Source organism: Euleptes europaea, chromosome 6, assembly GCF_029931775.1.
Source record: "Euleptes europaea isolate rEulEur1 chromosome 6, rEulEur1.hap1, whole genome shotgun sequence".
NCBI lineage: Eukaryota > Metazoa > Chordata > Lepidosauria > Squamata > Sphaerodactylidae > Euleptes > Euleptes europaea.
The window spans coordinates 96,703,538-96,730,207 of NC_079317.1; the positions used below are offsets into that span (position 1 = coordinate 96,703,538).

The 26,670-nt window shown below is 39.9% G+C and overlaps 1 protein-coding gene across 1 annotated transcript; it reads right to left on the minus strand.

The window, feature by feature from the left end:
• Positions 1–838: 838 nt before the first annotated feature.
• CHKA (choline kinase alpha) lies at positions 839–25,573 on the minus strand. The gene is made up of 12 exons (XM_056850933.1): positions 25,239–25,573; positions 20,376–20,487; positions 13,311–13,364; positions 11,058–11,171; positions 10,543–10,676; positions 10,169–10,273; positions 9,124–9,182; positions 7,440–7,527; positions 5,096–5,204; positions 4,249–4,355; positions 3,140–3,221; positions 839–1,290 (listed from the first exon to the last, which is right to left on the minus strand). Exons 1-12 carry the CDS (start codon positions 25,571–25,573, stop codon positions 1,231–1,233), a joined length of 1,359 nt encoding a protein of 452 aa, XP_056706911.1. The 3' UTR covers positions 839–1,230.
• Between the last annotated feature and the right edge of the window lie 1,097 nt (positions 25,574–26,670).

Sequence of the window (26,670 nt, forward strand, 5' to 3'; positions counted from 1 at the left end):
GCTGTAATACCCACATTTGATTCCTTCATTTATTGCATTGAACAAAATTTACTGCACTGAACAATTAAAACTGGTCATTTGTGCTGTATATGAAGAAACACTGAAAAAAGTGAAGACTTAAAAAAATTTATTTGTACAATACATGTTAGCAGAAAGCACAAGTCAAATAAGAATGGTCAAAGAATACATTTTCTAGAAGCTCTTAAAAGAACATAAACACTTGTTGTAGAGTTCACACATTTCCATTATTTTTTTTTTGCACAAGGGACGTCTGCTTATCTGGCAGTACAAGCTGCAAGTCAGGAGCTTAAACAAGGAGCAGTGTGCCCCCTACAAGGCACCAGCATGCCACAATTGGTCAAATGTATTCCTTGCACACTCCCCATTTCATTCACCCCACTTTTCTACCTTCAAGTCAAAGAGAGGCTGCTAGAGGAATTCAAGGCACTCAATCCCAGTGCTGCCAGCCCAGGGAACCTCTGTACAAAAACAATGCAATACTGCAGAACTGTTGCTGGGCAGTCAACACACACATCCTTGGTCAAAGATGTGGAATGAGCTAACAGGGAAGGCAACTCTTACATTCCCAGTTTGAGATTTCTCAGCATCAACTTATTCTATCAAGGTAAGTAAGTAAGTGAAAGCTACCTTTGTCCGCACAGAACAGAAACCCGACTGTGAGGGCTCCTGTCTGGCTTTTTAACTATTAGGTATTAGTGTTACTTGACCAGTAGTTTTCTGGAGTTGAACTGCATGGCATACCCTATGAGAATAGCAGCTCACAAGCAGGCTTTCAGCCAAGCTTCACAGTATATCAATTCACCCTGAACATATCTAGGGCTTCCCCATTAACTGGTAGCATATATAATGCATTAACAGTATTCGATAAAATGCCTCTGTTAAAAAATAGGTACCCACAGTTAACACTGTTTGCTCTTCAAGTGTGGGATGGTTCACATTAAAACTGAAAGCTTCCCTCATAATACCGTCTAGATTAAAAAGCTTCATATTGCACTGTTATATTATACTCCAGCTGTCATTTCTCATTCCAGAGACTTATGAAACTGTAAAAAAGTAAACCTAGCCATTTTGTGCAGTCTTCAGCATTGCATCCGAGTAGTTGGAATTTGCAAAACCTTCATTACAACTACAGTAGCCTAAGCACAGTGGAATTTCTGCCCAGCTGCCTTCCTCATACAGTACAAACACTGATTGTCCTGTCTTCAGCCTTCACACTTTGAGTTTCCTCTTCTGGTCAAAGTAGGCATCAAATCGTGACAGTGCATAGTCCTATGTAAGATAAAATTGTACAGTTAAAATCACCAAGCCAGTCTGCGTGTTGCCCCAATTTCAGTACACTTAAACAGAACTACACATTCCATTTACAAAGTGTTACAGAGATCATTACTAATTGCCTTAGCTTGATCTGTGATCTATTTATTTCATCTGCTTTACTACTAAACCAAAGTGGTGTTAGAAAGCCAGAAACCACTTCGGAATGTAGCTACATTACATATATTAAGTCTTATTCAATAGCAAATGCTGTAACATAGATGAGGGAGAGTAATTTGTATTTCCCACTCAAAAGTCAAAGTGCCATTAACTAAAATATACTAGTGCTCTGTGCTCTGATATAGCTGAAGCAAAGCATCTGACGACTAGTGCTATAGCATGAATTTAAAATTGCTGGACTGGTTACTTAGAGCCAAGAATTCAACCAAACCACTGCCCCCTTCATACCAGCCACACAATTAATGCTAGAAGCAGCATGTGATCATTACTCCCCCCATCAGGAAGTGGGAGATTGACCCAGATGCCCTTGCAATGACACAGGGTCTGTCTATTTCCCAATGGGAGGGGTGCCTGGAGGAATAAGCACAGTGTGACCCTCAAAAACGTTTTAGTCCCAACAGTGCAGAATTTAAATTCCTTCAGTTAACGATAATTTCTAATTTCTCTCTTTTCTGGGTTTTGTGGGACAATTTTTACCTCTTGTTGAATCTATGGTACAGTCACATGTCCGCATTCAAACAAGAGCCTGAAGCTGCTCTACAGTTTTATCACCATGTTTTACCTCTTGAATTCTTATTACATTTTCAGCTATTACCTATGCTAGTAGATGGGTATAATTCTTCTGAAGTGGACTTGTAGGCCATGGGGATTAGGCATTTCTTGGTGAATGGGAAGCCATAATGTCATTTAAAATTTGCACGAATCATATGCAAATTTAATCTGAACACCCATGTTGTCTTTTAATTAACTAACATATATTTGAGTAATTGTCCTAATGGCAATGCACAGTTCTTTTAGATGTCAAGATCTGCAACCACTAACCAAACTATAAAACTAAGTATGAGCTGACTGATGACTCACGTTAAGCACTCCGCAAGTAAAGACAGGCCTGGAGGAGGATGAAGCTGGGGCAAGAGAAATCTATTCTGACATAGTAATTGCCTTCTTGAACATGCTAATGTTTAAATCAGGGGTCCCCAATGTGGTGCCTGTGGGAACCACAGTGCCTGCCAATACCTTTCATGGCACCCACCAAATGTTTTTAAAAAGTGGGTGGGGTCAGGCGGGGCTTTTGCGCAGCAGGGCTTTGGGAAGTTGCTTTGGGAGCAGCTGCCACCACAGCACAAGAGTGAACAATATGTTCATTTTAAAAGGCATCCTATTAAAACATAAACTTCAACATTTCAAGCAGAAGCGAACTATCAGAGTATGACATCACAACTTGACATTCTGTGGGTAGTTCCACCTCACTCTACTACACCTGAGAGCCAGCGTGGTGTAGTTAAGAGCAGCGGACTCTAATCTGGAGAACTGGGTTCAATTCCCCACTCCTCCTCATGAAGCCTGCTGGGTGACCTTGGGCCAGTCACAGTGCTTTCCGAACTCTCTCATCCCCACCTACCTCACAAGGTGCCTGTTGTGGGGAGAGGAAGGGAATGTGATTGTAAGCCCTTTGAAACTCCTGAAGGTAGAGAAAAGCGGGTTATAAAAACCTACTCTTCCTCTTGTGGAAGCCATTTTGTCATTGTGCCCACTACGCTGTGTCAGAATTACAAAGGTGGCCGCAGACTCAAAAAGGTTGGAGACCACTGATTTAAAGTGCTAAAATAGTGTTGCAATGACATACCATGTATCCAAACTCAATAGATGATATCTTTGCTTGTATAATGGACCACAGACCCCATAAGAAATGAGATGCAAGGGCAAACCTGTAAACAAAAACAATGTAATATTTCAATATTTAATTTAAACTTAGCTCTTGCCTAACTGGGCCAGGATGATTTTTTACTATAATTTTTTAAAATTGAACTTTTAATTATTATTTTTTCAGCTCTCAAATCCTTCCCCCCTTCCCTCACTGTCACCTAACATGTCCCAGACAGCCCTTTTCATAGTTTGGGTGGGACTTTAACATGATGGGTTGGATCCATGGATAAAGGGATTTTGAGTTAGGAGGTTGTGTTGGGACAACAGAAGGGGACAAAATCAAAAAGGGTGGCAGAAAAGGCGATTTTGTCTCCTTCCCCATCCAGATCTGCATGGCTATTAGCCTACGTGGATCCCACAGACCCAGGATTTACCTTTCTTGGGATTGGAAACAGATGCTGAAGGAGGGAAATGAGGGATGGACCCACAACTGTCAATGACATATTGTTAGATCCAACCCCAACCTACAGAAGCTTCTGCCCTCTCCCATCCATTCACTATTATTGTCTACGGATGCCCAGTAGTCTATTTCTATGCTGAAATTCTTTACATTGGAAAATAGATTGAAACCAATTCAGTTTTATACCTGAAGTAACTATGACAACTGCATTAGAACTGTATGTCCTTGATGCCACTGAACTAATTTGAATTCCTAGGAATGAGCTGCTGGTTTACAACGAATAATCAATACATTTTCTGGCAAGTGCTTCAAGGTGATCTGGAAAACTAGGTTAATTGTGGGTCACAGCAGCTTTATGAGCTCCCATCCTTTAAAAAAAGAGCGAGTTGACTGTATGTCCCGGCTCCAACTGAGTACCTGCCCCCACTCCTACAGAACAGCAAGGGCTCATTTTTTGCATTAGCCAAATGGGACAAGAAGGGCTCACACTCACTCTTTACAAAGGTCTCCTGGACCACTTTGAGAAATGTTAGACTATATTAAACAGTACACAGATCTGCTTTTAAAGGCTGAACAAATCACATCTTAATATTCATTGGAACTTTATTCAGAATGAAAACAGAAGTTACCTGTTGACTTCGATCAGCATTTCATCTTCTATTTTGGACTTGTCTTCATTGCTTAGATTTTCAAACCCATTTTGAGATGCAGTCAGGTAACTGGAGATGAAGTGGAGCTAAGTGACAGACAGTAGTCAGATCAGCAACTTAGCCTGCACCAAGTAATGTATGAGTATAATTCTCAAACAGTTTCAATGCCTGTATACAAGTTAGTACTCACAATAATTCAATGTGTGTGTGTGTGTAAAGTGCCGTCAAATCGCAGCCGACTTATGGCGACCCCTTATGGGGTTTTCAAGGCAAGAGACTAACAGAGGTGGTTTGCCAGTGCCTTCCTCTGTATAGCAACCCTGGACTTCCTTGGTGGTCTCCCATCCAAATACTAACCAGGGCTGACCCTGCTTAGCTTCTGAGATCTGACGAGATCAAGCTAGCCTGGGCCATCCAGGTCAGGGCAATTCAATGTAACAATGTTCAAAGTTCAAAACTTTACTAAGATCAAATCTGCCTGAGGCCAAAAAAGTTTCTCTAAGCCTGGTCAAAACATGCAATTCAGTGTTTTGGTGGGAATAGAAGAATTATCACCCAGGCCATCCAATCAAGATGCCCCGTAGCCCTGGCTAATCCTGAAGCATAAGCTAAAGTTCAGAAAACTTATTTCACACTTCAAAATGACTCAGGAGCAACTCCTAGCCTGTTGGATATGGGCTCATAATAGTAGACTGACCAACACTATAAAAATTGCAGTATCACCGATGCTGACCAAATTTGATAACCTGCGAATTTTAAGCTCAGGAATTAAAAGCTTCAGATTCTAAACTGGAAGTTCTCAAAATAGTTGTACTTCAATGCTTACCTGCTGCTTCTTTGTGGGATACTTCAGGAAGTTTGCCTTGAAGAATGGGTATTTTTCATAGACGTAATCATACATCCATTCACAGAAGTGATTCCCAATGTCAAACCCCCTAGAGTTAAGAAAAACGAACAAACATTTTTAACCCTTACATTAAAATATCAAGGCTACCTATTAGGCCACAAGTGTAATAATCTTTCCCCTGCGTAGTTTAGGCTAGAAATATAGGTATAAAGAGCTATCTGATATTACTCAGATTGGTCCTACCAATCACTTATTTTCTCAGACATCAGGTATTAAGAAACCTTTTCACTGGAGATTCCGGCAACCCAACCAAAAACTGTACATATGTAAAGTGCATCATCCATCATTGAGCTGCAGCTCAACAGCATAATGATGTGACTTGAGTCAAACCAGGTCCATTTAAATCCAATGTTGGATTTGTAGGGGCTCTCTAAAGTCTCAGGTAAAGGTCTTTTCCCAGCCCTACTACAGGAGATCCACTTAAAAAGTCTTCCTGGGTGAGCAAAAATAAGCTTCTCCACTGAGGTTTCTGTATGGACATCATGTTTCACTCTTGCCACCGTACATGTGCAGCACTAGTGCACCAGTGTCAGGCCTTTGCTGGTTCAGGCCTCTGCCAGTTGACATGACTAGGCTGGGCTCGGGCTGAGGTTCTGAAGTCCTTGGTTCTCATGCTTCGTGTCAGACGGCCTTGGCTCTCATGCCCGTCTAATCAGTGTACAGTCTCGTTCATCCTGTTTTCTGCAGCTGTGTGGATAATTGGTCTACGCTTCCTGGGAATCTTTTATCTCGGGTTACCTCACCTTGTTTTGCTTTCACTGGCTGAAGTGTTCTTAAGCATGTACTTTCTTTTGTATCATTATTAACAGCCTCCTTCTGTCTTATGACAGTCAGATCTTTCATTTACCTTTTTGCTCCTAATAAAGTATTACGTATTCAGGATTGCCTGCCTGGGTGAGTTTGCTTATGGGATGCTAGGGGTAAACGCCTGAACCTGACAACCAGGTATCTGGCCTGATGCCATGCTACTGCTACAAATATAGGAACAGGCAATCCCAACTTAAATGGCTATGAGAGATTCAGCACAGGAATGTTTCTTTTACAAGCCCAAAGCTAATTTTAAATTAGGCTTCAAGTCCTTTAATGATGCTAGGGATTTAACCTGATTGAGTACAAGCTCTACCACAGATATTAACCAAATCTCTACAGTGAAAAATCTTGCCTCTAGCAGTCTGCACTACCTCTACAGCTTTGAAGAAAATGGGATCAGGTCCTGAAATTATACATTATTGCAAATAATTTATGAGAACCAGCTGTTAAGTGGGTTCCAAAAAAATTCTATCCAATCTAAATATTTAATCCTGGGTTGTTTAGCACTCTGGATTGAACTAGTTTTGGGTCTTCTATCAGTTCCTTCCATTAACAGACAAACCTACCAGTACTTGCTCAAACACAAGGGCATAGTTTCAAAGACTTGTGTAGTATTTTTATGCTGTAGGAATCAACTGCCAACACAGTATAGCAGACGGCTTCTATAGAAGGGCTGCCATACTAGGCTGCCAGTTGTGACTGCATCAAAAGCTTAATCCCCAATCCTGAGATAAGAAAAATAACTCCTTGGATCAGAGTGACAAGTTAAAGATCATTACTTTCACAGGCTCTATCTTCTGCCCATCCTGGAAGAACCAGAGTCTGAACAGTGGAAGCATGTTCACCCACTGGATAGCTTGTAAATGAAAACTAATTCACATGTGTTCTTGGGAAAATGGAACCAATCATACTGTTGGGTGAACACTGAACCACAAAAAACGATAAATAATTGTACAAGTTAACTGTTTTCTCCTTGTCTTATATGAATAGATGGGAGATTTGTTCAGATGTCCTTGATGTTGCTTTCCAGTATAAATTAACAAACTAAGTGAACAGATCACATTCTAGGTCACAACTAAATGAGATGAATCCCTTAATTTTGTTTTTTAAAGCAACTAAGGTATAACATTGGGGGAAGGGTTTTTTAACCTTCTTATCATTTTTCTGATGTAAATCTCCCCTATCAAGCCACACTTAAACCACTGGAAGAAATTAAAGCAGATAGTAGCTAGGTGGAAATAATCCTTTACAATGAGAAAGCTGCAGGGAGAAAAGATTAAAACACCCCATCACCAACACCATGATGCTGATCCAATCACTCAACTCCAGCATTGGCAATCTTGAATCAAGGGCAGACAAAATACAACTTGGGCAACTAATTAAGCATTTATTAGGCCTATACTTTCCCCTTTATTAAAAGCAAGAAGAAAGGTCCACAGCAGAACAAATTTACCTATAATTGTAGCTGCTGTATTCAAAGTCAATAAGCATTAGTTTTTGCTTTTCAGAATCCTCTCTACCTTCAAGCAGTAAGATGTTTCCTGAGGGAAAGAAGAACAAATAAACACTTTGTGGGCTTCCAATAGGAGTTCCATGCTTTATAGTCTACAATTATTAGATCACTACTCAATTATTCAGAAGACTAGACTAGCAATGATATTTATTCACTTAAAACTGTTAATAAAGGAGTGCCCTCAGGGCTACCATTATGGTTGGGGCTAGACATACTCCTTACCCCCCCTGCTGACCCCACCCAATCAAGAATCAAGCCTGTTTATATCTACATTTACACCCTTGCATCTCCACAGTCCCAACTAAGTATCGATTTGTTGGTCATACTTTATGATGGAATTTGTGGAATCAGCTTCCTATCTATATATCCAAAGGCTCATCTTGTCAGCAGTTACCATATTGCATATGTTGTATAAAATGGGTGGGGCTACAGAGAACATGACAGTTTTGACACAACAGTAGTTACCTTTCACCTTACACTACTATATAGAGCACCGGACATTTGACCAATCTAAAAATACAGTCAACTGTATTGTATAATACTGTCAAATATTCACGTTTTTTTAGTTTGGATTTATGCTACTCTGAAAAATCTGGTAAATTTACACTTGAGTTTTGGTTCATATTTCATTACATTGTTTCATCTGTGATTTATACATTGCAAATTATTTTCATTTGCTAATTCCTGCCTTTTGGATGTTCTGGATGGTCCTGGCTTTGCCCTAGTCTTTTAGTTTTTTAGACAACCTCATCTTTGTTTGCTTTTCTGGTTGGTTTAAACTTACCACTGTCTTCAATTACAATTAAAAAAATGAAACTAAAAACAGTAAAACAAGGAAAGTAGCAGCTATTAGAAATCAAGTCAATTTTAAAAGGCAGTTGTGCTAAGCAGATTGCAGGCCAAATCTTCATATATCGAGATGCCTGCAGTTATAGAAAGCGGACAGTGGGAGAAGCTTGGACCCATAATGGAATCTGAAAAGAAAGTGGCCATCTCTACATAATGTCATTCTAGAGTTCAGAGAATATTTGTCCACAGTCAAATAATAGGCAGTTAACTGACAGTATTTAACCGGTTAACTGTCTGAAGTGCCACTCCAGTTGTATAGCGTGTAAATATATGGTACAGCTGTGATAATTCCCGAGCCCTCACTCCTCTTCTAATACTTACTCCAGTAAACATCATGCCTCCCTCCTTCAGAAAATTCATAATATAATCACCAGGAGCCAAAAACTGCCTCAAATATGAGTCAAACTTAAACGTGATGCTGGCAAGCAAGAAGAACTTGCTCAAGCGACATTGCACAAACCCCAGTGTCTTATTTAAATTGGGCTGCTACACATGTGATGCTGCTATGTGTGCAATGGTAGCATGCCAGCATAACATTTGGCTGTCTATGGATCCCTGGCATTATGCAAACATTGCAAGTGAACCAGCTGAAGGCTCAGTATAAATTAGAGGCTGGGCCCAGACAACGTAGTACAATTAAGTTTTTTAATGTAGAGACATCACATTTAAATGAGGTCTGAGATTATCTTTACCTTGGCTATTTATTTTAAGACAGACATACTCTTTTCCAATACAAGAAAATGAATGTATCAGTTACAAAATAAAGTTATGGTACCTTCTTGGCAATCATTATGGCAAAACACAACTGGAGACGGAGTACCTTCAAGTAAGGACCTGGAAAAGAAAAGATCAGAGAAAATCAGAACTAAATACCTGTTTTGACACCAGCTATGTATTCACAAAAGAGGAGACTGTCAATAAGCTGCAGTGGATACAAAAAGGAAAAAAGGAGGCGTGTTTCCTTCCCTTACCTACTCCTTCAGTAGACAGGACTCCCCCATCAACTGTCTCTACTGTGGAAGCTCAGAGGTTCCAATCAGTGTCTGCCACAAAGTCTTTCTCTCGCAAGAACTGTTTGCTGTATCACATCTCCTTCACCCCCACAGAAGCCAAGCTGTATGTAGTTACTAGCTCGCTTCCATCACCCTAGGAACAGTGATAGTCTGTGTGCTGACTTCAGTCAATCTAATCTGATCACCACTAACCCTCCTTCCATCATGTCAACTGCTGTGCAAGCATTCTGTAGACACCTGAGGATAAAATGGATGCATCTGAATCCTTCCAAACATACAGCATTTGTACAGGCTGTCCTGAATACCACCCATGGCTGTCCATATATAGATGCCAATATAAATATGTTGTTAGAAGTCTCAAGGATTCTTAAGAGAAAACATTCTGTTCTAATGTATCCAACCATTTGTCCAGGTACAAAAGCGGGTTGAGACTTTCTACCCACCACATGAGATGAGTCCAAGGAGTCTAGCATACAATGGAATCCACACCTAAGCAGTTCTCTCAGCTACAAAGCAATTATATCCTTATATATGATTATGCAAATTTCATTTGATATTTTAGTATTTGTAAACCTTGGAAATGATTGTATATTGGAATTACTGTGAATTCTTTGTGTTTTAATTGACCGTGATAATAAATACTTGTACTATCCTTACATATGTAAATGTAATAAATTTAAAGTGTGTCACTATTAAAATTCTGGTTAAAGGTGCACAGTTCCTTCATTTAAATATTACCAATTAAAATATTTACAGGCAATCGCACATTAAAGCTAGGAAATCAAGTGATATAAACTGGACTACTACCGTAGGCTTTTTATTTCTTGAGGCAGGTTGTAACTCAGGATCTTGTTCAGTTTTCTAACACGTGACTCCCTGGTAAACTTGATTCTCATCACTTGATTTAAGTACCTATGAAAAGTGAATTACAATTTAGTATTTGTAAACTAGAATGCAACCCCCCAATACTGTTTTAGAGAAAAGTATGGCTCTGTATATGAGTGTCTTGTCACCCTGAGATTAGCTTAAGGAAAAACCTTCCTACTATATACACACCAAAGAGGCCATCTTCCATGAAATTCTCCCTACTGAACTTAAATAAGAGCCGTCCTACTGAAAAACTCTTGTCTGTCATTAAACTATGTGTTTTATAAGATGACAGTAAAATTAAAGTTACTTACTTCTCCATGGTTCCAAACAGCCATTTGGGTTCTTTATTAAATGGCATTTTCATGCCATGAAATCTAGCCATTTTCTCTGCTATTTCTGCTGATATAACTGGCAAGCCTAGTTCCTCGGTGTCCAGCTTCCTGCTCTGAAACATAACAGCGGAAACTGAGGAATGTCAAGTCTCTTGAAAATTTTCACCAGTGATTTTTTGGCCAGAACCACCATTGTGGAATGACAAACAGAAAATATCAGAAAACTAGAGAGCAGGGCACATTCCCAAGTAGACCACAGTTTGCACCATTTACTTAGTTGATATAAAACGTTAGAATCAGGAAACCTGAGACAATGGCTTATCCTCTCCACTGCCATGCCAAATTATAGCATCAAATTACAGAAACCATTCCTACAAACTGGCATATACTTTATTCCCCATCTCTGTTAGCAATGCAAAGATGACCTGGTCATGCTGAATTACAATACCTTGTGAACCTAATCATAGTGTTGACTAATCGTAACTATCACTTACAGGAATAAATTCCTCCAATCGGCCTTGTGGAAAGATTCCATAGAGTTTTGGTCCAAGAGATCTCTCTGCAAGAATGGCAAACATAACACTCTCAAGTACAACAGCTTCTGCACCCTAAAGAAAACAAAACACAGCAGTTGGCACACGAGCTCCAATATGAGACACAACAAACCAAGTCATTATTTGAAAAAATATAATTTGCATTATATACAGATCAATTCGTTTAGTAGACAATCCTATATCTGAATCTAATAGGATGTTGTGGTACACTCTCCTTTCCAAGTTTGCTTACTGAGGGCAGTTTCTCCGATCCCGAGAAAGATATGCCTGTCTTGAATTATACTACTCAGGTACAAGGTTAGATAAGCAATTTTTTCTGCTCACCAAGCCTTTAACTTGAGCACTCAATCCAACTGCACTACTGTGGTTTAGCACTAGGTGTGTATAGAGCTACTCATCTAATTCTAGAATACAGCAGTGTCACACTATTGTGCTATGCTATCGAGGGGAGGGGAATGGAGGGATTAATTTCTTAATACCTCATATCTTCCTCCCCCTCAACCCTCACAATGATTCTTCATGGCCCCCAAGAAGCAATATTAAATTATTGGCATACCTATTCCATCGGAATCGTTTGCCATGACAGTTTGGATTTTTTGTGTAGCTCATTTTGGAAACTTAAAACTAGAACACAGCCATTACAGATATAAAGCCAGTTGAAACTTATCACCTGGGAAAACTGACTATGAACATTACTTCCAAAGTCTGAACTGGAACTGTCAGCTGTGATACAGTTGCCAAATGACTGAGCTAGTTTTATTGAACGTTAAGTATCCTTAGGTCATGAACATTAGTAACCATGACAGGATGGTAAATTCCACTATGGCTAACAAGCGCCTCAAAGGAAAAGTACATCTGATGCTGCTAGGTAAAATCTCTTTTGGAGAGTCTGGTAAGCTTTACTACATTGGTATCAATATATTTTGCAACTACATTTTTTTTAGGGGAGGGATTTTCACAATCACCATGATAGGGGGATTTTATGTTCCCAATACAGCCTACCGAAGTTCGTTCTGAAACACATACAGGATGAATGTTTCACACTTTCCCCCTTCATTAAGAAAAGCTCATGGTTATCTACTTATAATTTTACACGAACAATGTTAAAGTATCATGCTGCATCACCATGCAATATACTATTGAATATATTTATAGTAAAGTACATATACTATGAATGTGTCATGGAAGTTATTTCCTGGAGTGATTCTTCAATAACAGGACTAGGGTTTGTTTTTTTTGTAGAATTCATCTTTCTTTCTCTACTGTTTCCACTGAACCTGCTCATGAATTTCTGTAATGTTCTTTCCACATATGGAACAATGCAGAATAAACTACATTAATACTAAAGGTAGTAAACCCCAAGAAAACCTAGCTAGCTCTGAAATAAAGGAATTGCTACAACGGGAAGGGAAAAAAGAGAACAAAATTTCCTAGGTTAATCTGAATGTTACAAGACTATTGCAGTACTTTTATTATACACAGTACAGTGATTCAATGCATAAAAAGCTCATGTAATAGATAAGTATTATATATGTTTTTTCTACATATATAAATACCGCTCATACATAACTAGACTGAACGCCCCCCTTCACCCTCTCCCCAGGTCCATACAGCAAACAGATAAGTTAATAATCCCTATATATGATGAAAGAAAGCACGTTCATGATAGCCAAAAAGATAGGCATAGAACTTGTATCTGCAGAAACATCCTAGCCAACCTAGGGTCAACAGAAGGAAGCAACGATTCACAAGATGTGGACATACTAGGATAGTTTGATTTGTACCACTTGTATACTGTTCGAAAAGCAAAAGAACAAGACAATCCTTCCATTCTGTTTAAAAAGAAGCCAAAACAAAGCAAAAGCTTCCCAAAATATACCATGCTTGTCAATTTATACAAATTATTTACCAAATCAATTGTTTACAGTATTGTATTCAGCAAAGCAAACAACAAAATAAGCTTAAGAGCAAAGAAATTTCTGAATTACTTTCATTATTCTACCAGGAATGGCTAACAGAGTTAGCATTTGAGGCCACCTAAGGGCATCAGGGGACTCATGTTGCAGCATTGCCAACTCTGGATTGGGGTGTGTGCCATGTGTTGGTTGGGAACTAGCTGGTTAAGGTTACCAGACATAAAGAGCACAATGTATTTAATAGCATCCTAATAGACAAACTAATAAAAGGAAATACCTGTAAGTCATTTTCCTTCTGAGCCTGTCCAGAGCCTCCTTTATTACAGGTCCTCTATAAATGAGAAAAATCAACATTTACAGTGAGATGCTGAACATCAACGCAACCAACAACTTGCAGCCACCACAATCAGGGGAGTTAGGAAAGCCAAATATACCTAAGACTTTTTCCTTCCTTTGCTTTTACAGAGAATCCCATACACAAACACAATTCTTTTCTCATTTCACAAGGAGACATTACTTCAGATACTTCAAAAGGATGTGCCATTGAAATCCAATCAGGCTGCCTACTAGCAACAGGCTAGACAAGACTACTAGCAACAGATGTGGTCATCTGTGAAAACAGCAATTGGGAACCAAACATTTCTACTATACAGAAGGATCCAGGTGGAGACGTTCAAGTGTGGTTTTACTACCCAGATGTAGCCACCCAGGCAGTACACACAGTGGAAGGAATTACATGACCCACTGCAATATACAAAAGACAGCTGAAACAATCCTTTCTTTAGTTTGAAGGATAAAGGAACAATAGCTTATCGTAGTAGCAACTTGTTACCTTACAGTAGAATGTTGTGACTACAGTGTTTCTGCATATAATCTTCTGTTACTTCACAAAGCAACGTAAGCAGGCAAAGCCTTAATCAGTTCCAGACCCAGAGAACTGCAGCACACTCAACACCCAAGAAAAAGCATTTTCCAAGGTTCCAAGCTGTGATTTAGCTTCTGGACTCAATGGCACATGCTTTAACTGAAACTGCATGCAGCAGGGATGGAACCTTTGTAGTGTATTAAGGATTTCAGAGCTAAGGAAACAAATAAGTGTGTCCCATTCAGTAGTAGTTTACCATGGCTACTAATGGTGGAATTCTAGAACAGAGCTACTTGGTTTTAACTAGATGCCCACAAGGCAGTCTTTGCTAACAGTTATGATTAATGAAAACAGTGGGACTAAGTATGTTCTTTTACTCTAACATTCCTTTACCAAGGACAAATTCAACAAATTGCTACTGGTTATTTAGTGTATCAGCAAAGATAAAGAATTTCTCAGTAGCTTATTTGCTTCAACGTGAAATATCCCAGCTTCCACCTAATGCAGATAGTTGCAGAGGGTAGCTGTGTTGGTCTGCTGTAGAACACCTATATTCAAGTAAAGTAGCATCTTAGAGACCAACAAAATTTCGGGATATAAGCTTTCAAGATTGAAATCTCCCTTTGTCAGATACTGAAAAAAGTGTTGACTCTTGAAAGCTTATACCCCAAAAATCTTGTTGGTCTCCAACTCAAATCTAGCTGTTCCACCGAATGCAGTCATTCTTTTAATTAAAACATTGTAATTAGCAAGGAGTATGTAAATGCTATTGTAAAGCTACATTAATTTCAATGAAAGCATAATTTATCTTTATTCACAAAGTGCATAAAAACTGTATTAAAAATTGCAATATTATACAACTACTGTGTCAATGGCACTATTCTAACTCACTGCCTACTCCCTGACCAGCAGTCAAAATTGCTTATCACCCAGAAGTATTTCCTACTTAGTGCTCCCTTATGATGGTATAATCCTCCATCAGAAACCAAGTGGATTAGAGAGGGTTTTTCTAGGACCTCAGTAATTATCCCCTTTCAATCAACATGGATCACATGTACAAAAAGAGTGGCCAGATTTTTTTATGCTGCTATATTTCCAACAGATGCCTGAGAAATAAAATTGCACAGCTGGATTTAGGTTTGAAGAAACAGAACAGGAATGTGAAATTTGAGAGCTACCACGGAAGAACAAGTCTAAAGGGTTCCTTTGGTTAATGTAGGCACTAAATAACATCTAAGGGGAGGCAGGGACTTGAAATAAAAAGGATTTGCTTCCAAATAATTTTGTTTAGAATCAAAGCATCTGATAGGGCTCTTTATTTTATCAGAGGAGCTGACTCTGTGCTGAAACAAAGCAGAGGATTTTGTATAATCACACAATATAAGAAGACTGCACTATATTAACTGATAAAAGCTTGAAAATGACTTGGAAGCATTAAAGCTAACACCGTTTTAAAGATTTCCTTTAAGTGTTTCTGAAACAAAAACACTAAAGCAGTTCTCTGCTTAAAAAACAGCTCATTGCTGTCTTAAAACAGGACTCTCTAACTGTATAGAAACAATGGCCAGCATCCAGGCAGGCTACAGAACAGTTGTTGTATAGTTCCGACTGACGCTACTAGGGAATAGGTGTTACAGGAAAAGGCTATTATACTTGTCACACAGCCTAGAATAGAGGCTACTGATAAGCAGGCATCTATAAACCATGCCATCATCTTTGTGAACACAGCATGACGGATTCCTTTCTGCTTATTAGTTGGAGCTGCTTTACATGCAGGAAGCTTACCTGTAAGTATAGGGAACTCCCATCATATGTCTCATTTTCCACAACAGAACCAACGCTATAAGCACTGGTAAATCAAGGAGTAAGGGAACCATATCTAAAATGTTACTTTATGGTGATAACTGAAGAAACTACTGTCATGCAGGAAATTTTAATCCTATTTTTACTGTTATGGGGCAATTTTAATAGTATGTGATTTTCTATTGGAAATAAAGTACAGGAGCAACTCAACAACCAAAATGAAGCAATATCGATTACCAGCAGAGCTCCATGCTGGGACGTATATTATGTTTCAGACTAAACAATGCTTGAAAAAAGCACATTTATGTAGAATAAAAAACAGGGGTATATATGGTTTAACCACTTACAAATACTGCATGAATCAAATTGACAGAGTTAATTTGGGGATCTCATGAAGCTAGTTACTTTAGTACCCAACTTCAACATATCAACTCACAGTTCTTAAATACTATATTTATCAGCAAATACACAAGTCTATAAATAGGAGTGCAGACTGTGAATCTAGGGCTTCAAAATTACATCAATGCTTATACTTATGCGTTAAAGCACAGTACAAACAGATCAAGATGCAATGTTACCATCTTGGAAAAGTTAGATTGTAAGCTTGACAGCTGCCATCCTGTAGAGTTTCCAAAGCATCTCTATAAGATTGGCAGACTCATTTCTAACCCTCATGACAAGATGAATGGTTACGACTGGTAATTAGGTAACCAAATCTGTATTTTATTAAAATTCAGAATCCGAAGTTGCAATTTTGGAACTTGCCTAAATAGACATGATTCTCAGGCACAAGAAACAAAGCGTATGGTGTGAAATGTATTTTATTGATCAAACTAGACCGTGAATTCCGAATCCGAACAAGGGGATAATGTAAGTAGTATTATTCATACAGGTCCTATAAAAACCAAGAACATTCTTTTTTTAACATCTGATCAAGTTACCATTCTTTAAGGGAGCAGAAGGAAGGAGAGACTGTTTCAACATTCATTGCTACTATTTAACTGCTCAGACATTTAAAATGTTTGCAAAGTAAGTATTTTCATCATAATTCGACACCCAGAGTCATAAAGAAATCAAACTCGTAGAGAATGCTCCAACTTCAGAGATCTCATACTATACCGTGAATCGTGTCTGTCACCTGGAAACCAGAGTGCTCTAGGCACGATCGCATGGACAAGCCTGCAGCAGAGAACACATGCACATACGACTAAAATGGTATATTACCCCCAAAAGACCTTTAACGCCACCCAACAAAACATATGCCCCTTAACAGGTGTTCAGCTACCAATCTATCTGCCAATATCAGGCATTTGCAGTACTTCCTTGTTACAAAACATTGAGAGCAAGAATCACATCAGTAATAGAGTATTACAATTACAGCATTCTACATTTGCTTAGTACAAGCAGTAAAAAAGCAAAGCAAGTATGAAATACCACAGAGTTGCAGTCAGTGCTCCTAACCTTATGCTCTATATGAAATGACAATCAGAAACTAAACAAACATTAAGTAGTCATTTCCCCCCTACTATACACAATATTTTGATTTGGCTATTAATAACTGCAAACCAAATGTTTACACTGAAGATATTCAAAATAGGAAATGAGCTACTATACCCAGTCTCCTTTTACTTGGGAAACACGGGACTTATACAATAATTAAACATTAATGAGTACAGCAATCTTGCAAATGTTAGCTTTTTTGTAAGTGTACAATAGTAAAAAGTTCCATTTATTTCACCCCAAATATAAATGCTTTTCTTGATAACTGCTGTCAGTATTTATAAAGCAACTAACATTAATTTCATCACTGCACAGAAATAACACCTTGCACACTAAGTACTCAGTCCAACAAAAATTCAAATGCTTTTACTATGCACAACAGAATTGAACTGCTGCTATGAAGACATGTCCTTTTATGTTTTGGGAGTCAAAGAATAGAAGCTTGAATGTGATGTGTGCTTGAAAGGCAAATGCACATATTGGCTTAATTAAAACTTCAATTCTTCACAGATATATGTACTCTTAAAAGAGTAGATCAGTTACATGATCTGAGATTCTCAATTTATACTAATCTCTGCCAGGCTGACAATTTATACAGTTCAACCCAACTCAGCTAACTGTCCACATATAATACATGTATTAAATAGTGGCTTAAAATAAAAGCTAATATGATTTAGGATGGAGGAGTCATGCCCTTTCTACATGGTAACTTTAGTCAACTTTAACCATTTATACTGAACAGTAGGTACTGACATTTGTGTCTTCTAGAATTTGATAGGCAAACTGGAGTATTTTAAATATGAAAACAATCATTTTGAAGCTGGTAACTTCCCACTGCCTTTTTAATTTTGCTCAAAAGGCAAAAAGATGGAACTTTTGGCCCTGTCCATCTGAATACGACAATGAAAGAGTAGCGCTTTCTGAATGCATTTATAAAGTGAAAGTCAAATTCTAGTTAAAAAGCCAGTTTAGATCACAAGAGGCAGCCTTTTGCATCTGCAATCTTTAAACCATACATACAACAATTGGGAATCAGTAATAAGATAAAAAGTTACTGTCCACTTTATTTGTGCCCATAATTTAAAGCAGTCTTTCAGGGACTTAAAAATATTAATGCCCCTAGAAAAAAACTTTATATCCAAGATTAAATAGGTTGCAACCAGGAAGTTCCTTGAAGACTCAAATAAAAAAAATCTACAGCAAAATCAGTTTGCTTATGTATTGAAGATTGGTCTAGAAGAGACAAATGTTTATACTGAGACCCTCAATATAATCTGAAAGTTTTACCTTGGAACTGTCTCTGCTTACTTAACCCTTAGTGAACTGCACCAACAAAAGCAGTCATTTCACTGCCACTATGGAAATAAAGGAAGTTAGATGTCTCAAAAGATCTTAAAAACCAAGAGAAAACAAGGTTATGGTGTTAACACTCAAATGACTGGTCAAATCAGACCTTGAAAAAAATTCAGGGCTAGCTTGTAAATTGTTTCTCAGGAAATTACACAGGAGGCAGCATGTTAAAAACATGAACACTGAGGGGAAGCATTAGGCATCCACATTCTGATTAATGATTCTGTAAATGTAGATGTTATGATTATAGAAAAAGTTCTTCTGAGTGCTATAATTATTACAGAATTTGCAGCATTTCTATAAGAACTAAAACTAAGATCCTGAAAACACTACCCCCTTTTTTCAAACAGAAACATTAGCAAGTTAGTATATTACTTTTTTAAAAAAAGATAGTCTTCGTTTTTAAAATATCTCATCTCCTCACTAGATTTAATAAAAGTAAGTGAAGTTATACTAGTGTGGCTAAAATTATTTAAGAAAAATCCTCAGTGTTACTGCTACTGTGCACATTTCAGACCAGTTTTGCTCCCATACCTGGCCAAGATGGGCAAGAAAAATTCACGCCTCAGCCATACATTTCTAAAGGAAAGTATTTTGTGTTCTGCAACACAGAACCCAACAGTCATGCATTCAATCACATTGGTGATCCAGTAATATCCATTAATTACAGGAATGTGTGAAATACTATGTACAAAAATAAAAGTACAGTAATAGCAGATTTTAGTACAAGCAGCCCAAGTTCCCTTGGAGGATCAAGTATTTACAGAGAAGGAGGTCAATGAAGGGGGAATCTCTACCCTACTTCTAGAAGCATTTAGTTGTTCGATTTGCCATATTCCCTACTGGCTATTTGCTATACAGAGGTTGATCTCACCCCCTAAGATGAGAGGAGCGAACAGAGAAATTAGCCCTCTCTGAGGAACCTGTATCTTAGAGGAGAAAGGGAGTACAACTTCTCCAGCATGATCATAACCACTATGGTTACTGCCATTATTAAGTGTTTTAACGCATGGCACAGTTGCTGTGCTCCTGGAGATCCTAAACAAACTGCACACATGCTACTGAAGATATATAACATTAAAAGGTGTTCCACCACAGGAATAAAGGCAATATTTTGGTTTTCACTACTGGCTGCACAGTTGGAAATCCAGGACTGTCAGTATTTACACAGACAGCAAATAACTGTAACAAAAGCCACTTAGCATCCAGAAATAATTTAACGATTCTATAACCACTAGGACTAAAGACCATGTTCTGTGCATTAAAGAGGAATAGAACAATTCTATATACGTGTAATCAGAAGCAAGCTGCACCAGCAAAATGAGATTTGCTCCTACTTATGCACAGGGATGCAGTCTTGGAACTTCTGCTAAATCCTCTGCTAGGTTACATTACCAGCTGTAAAGGGCTTCACACTCCTGTCTTGGAAGAGAGGTTTTGGAAAAAGACAGGTACACTATGGTTTTCTCAAACTTAGTGATACTCACTACTCACAGATAATTTACTACCAATGCTGATTTCTCCCCAATTAACTCTGCAAAATTTAGAAAGATAAGAAAACCTGATTATTAAAACCTAAGATACCCACACGCATTACCAATTAAGACGAAAAGCAGGTCACATCACAGCTAAAAACTCCAACTGAGGTTTTTGGTTTAGAAAGCCTCGCAAACTCTAAGCACTAGACAATGAACATATCTAGACTGAAGAGCTGTCACTTCTCAACAGTAAGATCGTATTTCCTGCAAGATCTAGTTTCAGTATTTTCAAGCCTATACTAATGAAAGATGTCTAAAGTCCTGCCCACTCCTCCCAAATACTCACCATTTGCAGAATTGCACCATATAAACGAAGAAGAATTGTGCGTGGTTCATCACCAACAGTTTCTATGGTATCAGGTAATGAGCACTGGAATAACATGTTGCTGAGGCCTCCTCTATTGAACAAAACAAAAAATGATAAATTCTAATGATCATATGTTAGGTTACTCCACACAGAGGCACGCAGAGATTCATACTTCAAAACCATGAGTAACTATCTTGGAGCAAGTGTGGTATTTAACACAAACCCATTTCCAATGCAGATTTTAATCAACATCTTTTAATCTTTTGTTTTTTATTAATTTTTATTTAGGAAGCTGCCTCAGGCAAATTCCTAGAGAGGCAGCATATTTTTTTTTCTGAATAAATTTCCAACAACACATTAAGCTCCCTTATGCTGAACGAGACCACTGGTCAATTAAGATCACGATTGTCTGCTCTGACTAGCAGGTTTTGGGGGCAGAGCCTAAGGAGGGCGGGGTTTGGGGAGGGGAGGGACTTCAGTGCCAGAGAGTCCAATTGCCAAAGTGGCCATTTTCTCCAGGTGCTGATCTCTATTGGCTGGAGATCTCCAGCTAGTACCTGGAGATTGGCAGCCAGGCAAGCATAACACAGTAACACTGGAACTTTATTAAGACATCTCAGTATCTTCCATTTGTCACCTTATGATTGCCTTTCATTATCTTTTCTGCCTGTACTGTCTTCCTGCAATCCAAATTTAAATTATGAACTTCTTATAACTGGCTTTTGCGCTTATAAGAACTCTGAAGTGCCATGTACAGTGACAGAGATAGATATACACACACTGATCCCCTCCACTCTAGCATGATAGTATGGTGATTGTCCCCCTAGTCTCCCATTTAATCTCAGAGAGCTTAAGGTTATACAGAACAAGACAATTATCAAAGGGGGAGAGAATTTTCACAAGCAACTGTGGTGTACAGCACAGTACTAATAACAGCCATATTGTGGGGGTGGGGCTCTCGTCTCAGGAAAAGGACTATGTTGGAACTTACAAGAGAGAAGCATTCTGAAAGCGACTTGTAAGGCTGTCTCATTTCCGGTTAGGTTCAAAAGCAAAAAGCAACACTAGTAGCTTTTGTTTACTTTTTTAAAAAAGTGAATAGCCCATGCCCACTCAATTCCCTGTCCACGTAACAACCTGAACAGAACATTCTATTACTACTCTCACTCAAGGGCATCCCACACTTTCCCCTGGAGGTACCGGCCAGTGGAAAAGTTCCATTTCCTTTTTTAATTTACATGAATCATAAGGGTAATTCCAAGGAGCCAGACAGTTAACTTTGCAACATCAGAAGTAATGAAGCAATACATATGATAGAAACCTGCTGCCATCCACAAAATTAAGGAAACACTCTACAACTTTTAGGCATAAACTGATAAACAATTTAAACAGCTTTCAAAAGTTTGGGCTGCAAGATCACTCTGCATGTTGCACTATACTATAGCATAATATCAATTCTACAGCAATATGGTTTGGCATGGCTAGGGCCATCTGGATTTCATTCTTATATCTTGAACAAAATTGAGTCTGCCAGTTTCTCTATTTAACTGTAAACTAACTGTCTGCAACAAAATAAAACTTAAAACAAAGTCCTTTATGGTATGTTTAAAAAATTATGATTTATTTAATTCATTTGTACCGCCTTGACTAAATGCAATAGCAATTTCAAGAATAGTTGCTCCTTTTGTTTTTTAATCAAAACACAAAATTAACAGTAGCTGACCAGAATGGAACTTTCTATTCCCAATAACTTACCCATACTATATAAAAACCAGTTATCTACACTAAGTTAATGCTATTATTACAGCAAGGCACGGAACACTACAGGAACCTGTTGCCAGGAGATGACTCATACTGCTCATTCATGATGGAAGCTGCACGCCAAATTTTCACTACTCAGAAACCACATTATGACTGATGTTTAAGCCAAGGTTAAAAAATTGCCTCACTCTAGCATTTTGAACTGTACATTCCTGAAACGTCTGTTTAATGATACAAACATGAACAATCTCTGTTTAGTAATGTTTCAGTTTAACAACAAGAGGGTACTTGTGATTCTGGGCTAACAAACATATATGCAACAGCCTCTAAGGCTATCAGCAGCAGCACATATCAGTTCATACAATAATGTTTCCTACACAGTAGTCTCTTTCACACAATAAATTGTATGACCATCAAGTATTTGAGAACCACATTTCTGTCAGCTTTAACACACATTGGCATTTCAAAGCCATGTATGTTTCTCACATATATGACAAACAAGAGTTGGGAAATACACAATATTCTGTGTAGTTGTGGTTGTGCTCTGTAAAGCACTTCACAGGTTGAAGACAGATTTTTCAGTGTAGAAAGATGTATGAAGCAGAATCACAATTCACAATACACAACACTCTCCCAAGGAAGGCTTTTGTGGCATTTCAAAAATTTTAAGTCAGTCTGACCAACCATGACAGTGAGATAAAAGAAACCTGCACATTCACAAAAGCCAATTATGCCTCCATACTACTTACAAAATTTATTTCCAGCACTAAAGTTTGGACCAAAGAGAGAAAGTAATTAGCTCACTTCAGCCATTACATGAAACCATGGTTAAGAAGTATTAACTATGATTTAGTGCGATATTCCAAGTAACAAGCCATAGCTTGTGAAATGGATTTGCAAACCATCATTTCTGTTAACCACATGACACACCATAGTTAAAGTCTACCTCTGAAAGCCTGCGAACTACAGAAATGGGAATAGAGAGCAGACAGGGAGAAAAGCCATTCTAGAGCATGGTTTGCATGCAAATCACAGCTCAGTGTTACTTAACTGAGCAACTCATCCCTTAACTAACTTCTCTCTTTCCAAAAATTTCAAACATTCTGAAAGGCAGGGAAAAAACCTTCTTAGCAATGGATATCTCCAGGGACTTAGTGACAAGCCCACCTTTCCCTCCCACGAGAGAGACACCAATTCTCTTCCCGGCAATCCCTGGAAACCTATACAAGGTCTTCCACAGAACCAGCTACCATATGGCAAACCGTGTAAAATTCCACTTCTGAGTGAAGCAAGCCTCACATGAGGCACTGCGAAGGACAAAGGTGGAAGGTGCGACAGTATGAAATGCCCCACCCTCAGTCTCCTGCAGAGATTGGTGGTTGTTTTATTTTTATTTTTAAGGGCTACGACCAGTGGCGGACTGGTCAGGAGACAAAGGGGGCCCACCCACAAGTATAAGGCTATCATTTAATTTTTATAAGACATAAATAAAATTTTCAAAAAACACATAAGTGGGAAAAAAAGGTACAATTAAAATTCTCAGCTAAGCTTCATTGGGCAGTCGCAATAGTAAAGATCCAAGCCTATATAACATATGCGTCAGCCTCACATAAGCCGAATCAGAATTATTTTTTTCAGAGTTATTGATTATATTCTTAAATATAAAGTATCCTCGAAAAATGATTTTATTTAAAAAATTATTAAAATAGTGATACAATGTAAAGTTTAGTTGCATACAGTAATAGTATTGGGACTTCTATTATATTTTCAAGCTACTAAAAGGAATCAGCAGGTGCTTGCACAGGGGACCTTTACTTACTTTAAAAGGCCATTCACATTTTAAACATATTGTCTAATGTTTAAGGGCCCCCCACTTCATCAAGGGCCCATAGGGCCCACTTGCCATCGGGCAAACTCACACCCTGACTGCAGTGGCGGACTGGCCAGGGTGTCCACTTGCCTTATGGCAAGTGGGCCCCCAATGAAGTGGGGGCCCGTAAACATTAGATAACATGTTAAAAATGTTAATGGCCTTTTAGTAGCTTGAAAACATAATAGACGCTCCAATACTATTACAGCATGCAACTAAAATTTTAATTGTGCCTTTTCCCCACTTATGTTTCGAAAATATTTATTTCTTGTACAAATTAAATGATAGCCTTATAGTTGTGGGAGGGGCCCCTTTGCCTCCTGGCAACCAACATTTTTAGACCCCCTCCGCCACTGAGCAGACAATATGTTAAAAACGTTAATGACCTTTCAGTAGCTTGAAAACGTAACATAGATAACGTAGATATTAATTTGACAGAGGAGGGGAGAGGGGAAGTCAGAAAAAGTCAATACTGTTTAGGCTGATCAGTTTGAAATTATTTTATTTTATGTAACTTTGAAGATGATGAGACAGCAAGGTAGACTTCCCCTGAGTATGGAAGATCCACTGATTTGGCAATTGGTAATAATATTGAAATTGTATGTGACTTAATAAGAAAATAAAAAATATATTAAAAAAAGAAAACGTAACAGATGTTCCAATACTATTACTGCATGCAACTGAAATTTTAATTGTACCTTTCCCCCCAACTTTTGCATTCTTTGAAAAAAAAATTTATATATAAAAACCAAATGACAGCCTTATAGTTGTGGGAGGGCCCCCCTTTGTCTCCTGGCAACCCACATTTTTAGACCCCCTCCGCCCCTGATCAGACAATACGTTAAAAACGTTAATGACCTTTCAGCAGCTTGAAAACGTCACAGAAGTTCCAATACTATCACTGCAGGCAACTGAAATTTTAATTGTACCTTTCCCCCCCCCCAACTTTTGCATTCTTTGAAAAAAAAAATTATATATAAAAGCCAAACAACAGCCTTATAGTTGAGGGAGGGGTCCCCTTTGTCTCCTGGCAACCGATAGTTTCAGACCCCACTCCGCCCTGGCTACCCCATCAGCAGCCTGTTCTGGACTAGCAGGAGATGGTGGGGGGGGGTGACTCCACGGCGAGGGAAGGGCGCTCTGTACACGCTCAGAAACCCGCGGCCGTCAGCGCTCCCCCTAGCGGCCCACCTCCCCCCCCCGGTGCTGACCTGATGGGCGTGATGCGCAGCTGGTCCTCCCGCAGCCCCCGCCACGCCCCCGGCAGGAACTCCTTGCACCACAGGTAGGCCTTGCGGCGGGTGCGGGGGTCGGGCTGGTCCTCGAGCGGCGGGGAGGGCGGGCCGGGCGGCGGCGGCAGGGCGAGGGGCGGCTGGCCCCGGAGCCCCAGCTCCTTGGCCTCCCCCTCGGCGAGGGAGGGCGGCAGCGACGGCGCGGAGGAGGGCGGCTGGGCGAGGGCGGGCAGGACGGGGCCCGGGCTGCAGCCCAGCAGGATCCCCAGCGGGGAAGGGTCGGCCTCGCCGCCGTTACAGAACTTGGTCTTCATGGCGGAGAAGGAGCGAACGGCGGTTGAGGGGGGGGGCAAGCTGCGCGCGCACCAACGGATTTCCGCAGAGGGTCTGAGTGAGGCGCGCGCGGCGCCTCCGCGGCTCTTATAGCCTGCCGGCACGCGCGCGCGGTCGCCGGGCCCCTCCAGCCCTCTCCCCCGCTGATTGGTTCGGGCGCCGGGCCAGCCGCGAAGCTGCGGCCGCGCCGTTCCCTGATTGGCCGAGAGGGAAGAAGCGGCGCGGGAAGGTCATTGGCTGCCTCCTCCTCCCCCCCGCCGTTGCCTTGGTGACCAGCGCGGCTGGGCTCGCGGCGTATCCCGGTGATGCAGCGGGGACAGAGAGGGATGGGGGGGGGGGCGCGCGCCAGGTGATTGTTCATCCCACGCGCGCATGCTCACGAGAGGCGCGTTGCTGAGCCTGGCTGCTGCGCCTCCCCCGCCTTGTGGGCGCAGGGGGTTCTGCCATCCAGAGATGCCCTCGATCCTCACGCTCAGGGTGCCGCTCCTCTCCCGGCCTTGCTTGCCCTGCATTGCACTCCGTTGTCTTTGTGACAGCAGGTAGACTTCCCCTGACTATGGAAGCTCCACTGATTTAGCAACGGATCTCTCCTCCCCTGGCTTCTGCTGGCGCGTGGGTCACGCATGGTTCCCCCCCACCCAGGATGCAGGATGCAGACCTCGAACAAAACACGGAGGGCAGGCGAGGGAACAAGAGGACAGCAAAAGCTAATCGGAGATGGAATGGGGGAAAGGAGATATTAACAGAAACCACCGTTAAAAGGAACGGAGGCGGAAAGCAGCTGCAAAGTCATGGGGCTGTGTGTGTGTGGGGGTGGAACTGGTTTTATTTCCTCTGCCTTGGGATGATACTATAAAGCACTGGTTCCCAACCAGGGGTCCGTGGACCCCCAGGGGTCCGCGAGAACTAAATTAACGTCCGCGAAACAAAGTTATAAACCCACAATAAATTAATATTTTCAATTAAAAGTTCTCTATTATAAAATATATATATCCAAATCTAATTCTAAGTTTAATGTTTAACTAACAGTTATGATTAAAGTTTATTTTCAAATCCCCGGAATTTTTATTTTGAACCT

Excerpts from the sequence above, each read along its gene's own strand:
- CHKA (XM_056850933.1), bottom strand. The coding sequence starts at position 25,573 with ATGAAGACCAAGTTCTGTAACGGCGGCGAGGCCGACCCTTCCCCGCTG. Across the intron at positions 10,677-11,057 it reads GATTGGAGGAATTTATTCCT|AGCAGGAAGCTGGACACCGA; the intron begins GTAAGTGATAGT and ends GTTATGTTTCAG. Across the intron at positions 5,205-7,439 it reads TACAGCAGCTACAATTATAG|GGGGTTTGACATTGGGAATC; the intron begins GTAAATTTGTTC and ends TCTTAACTCTAG.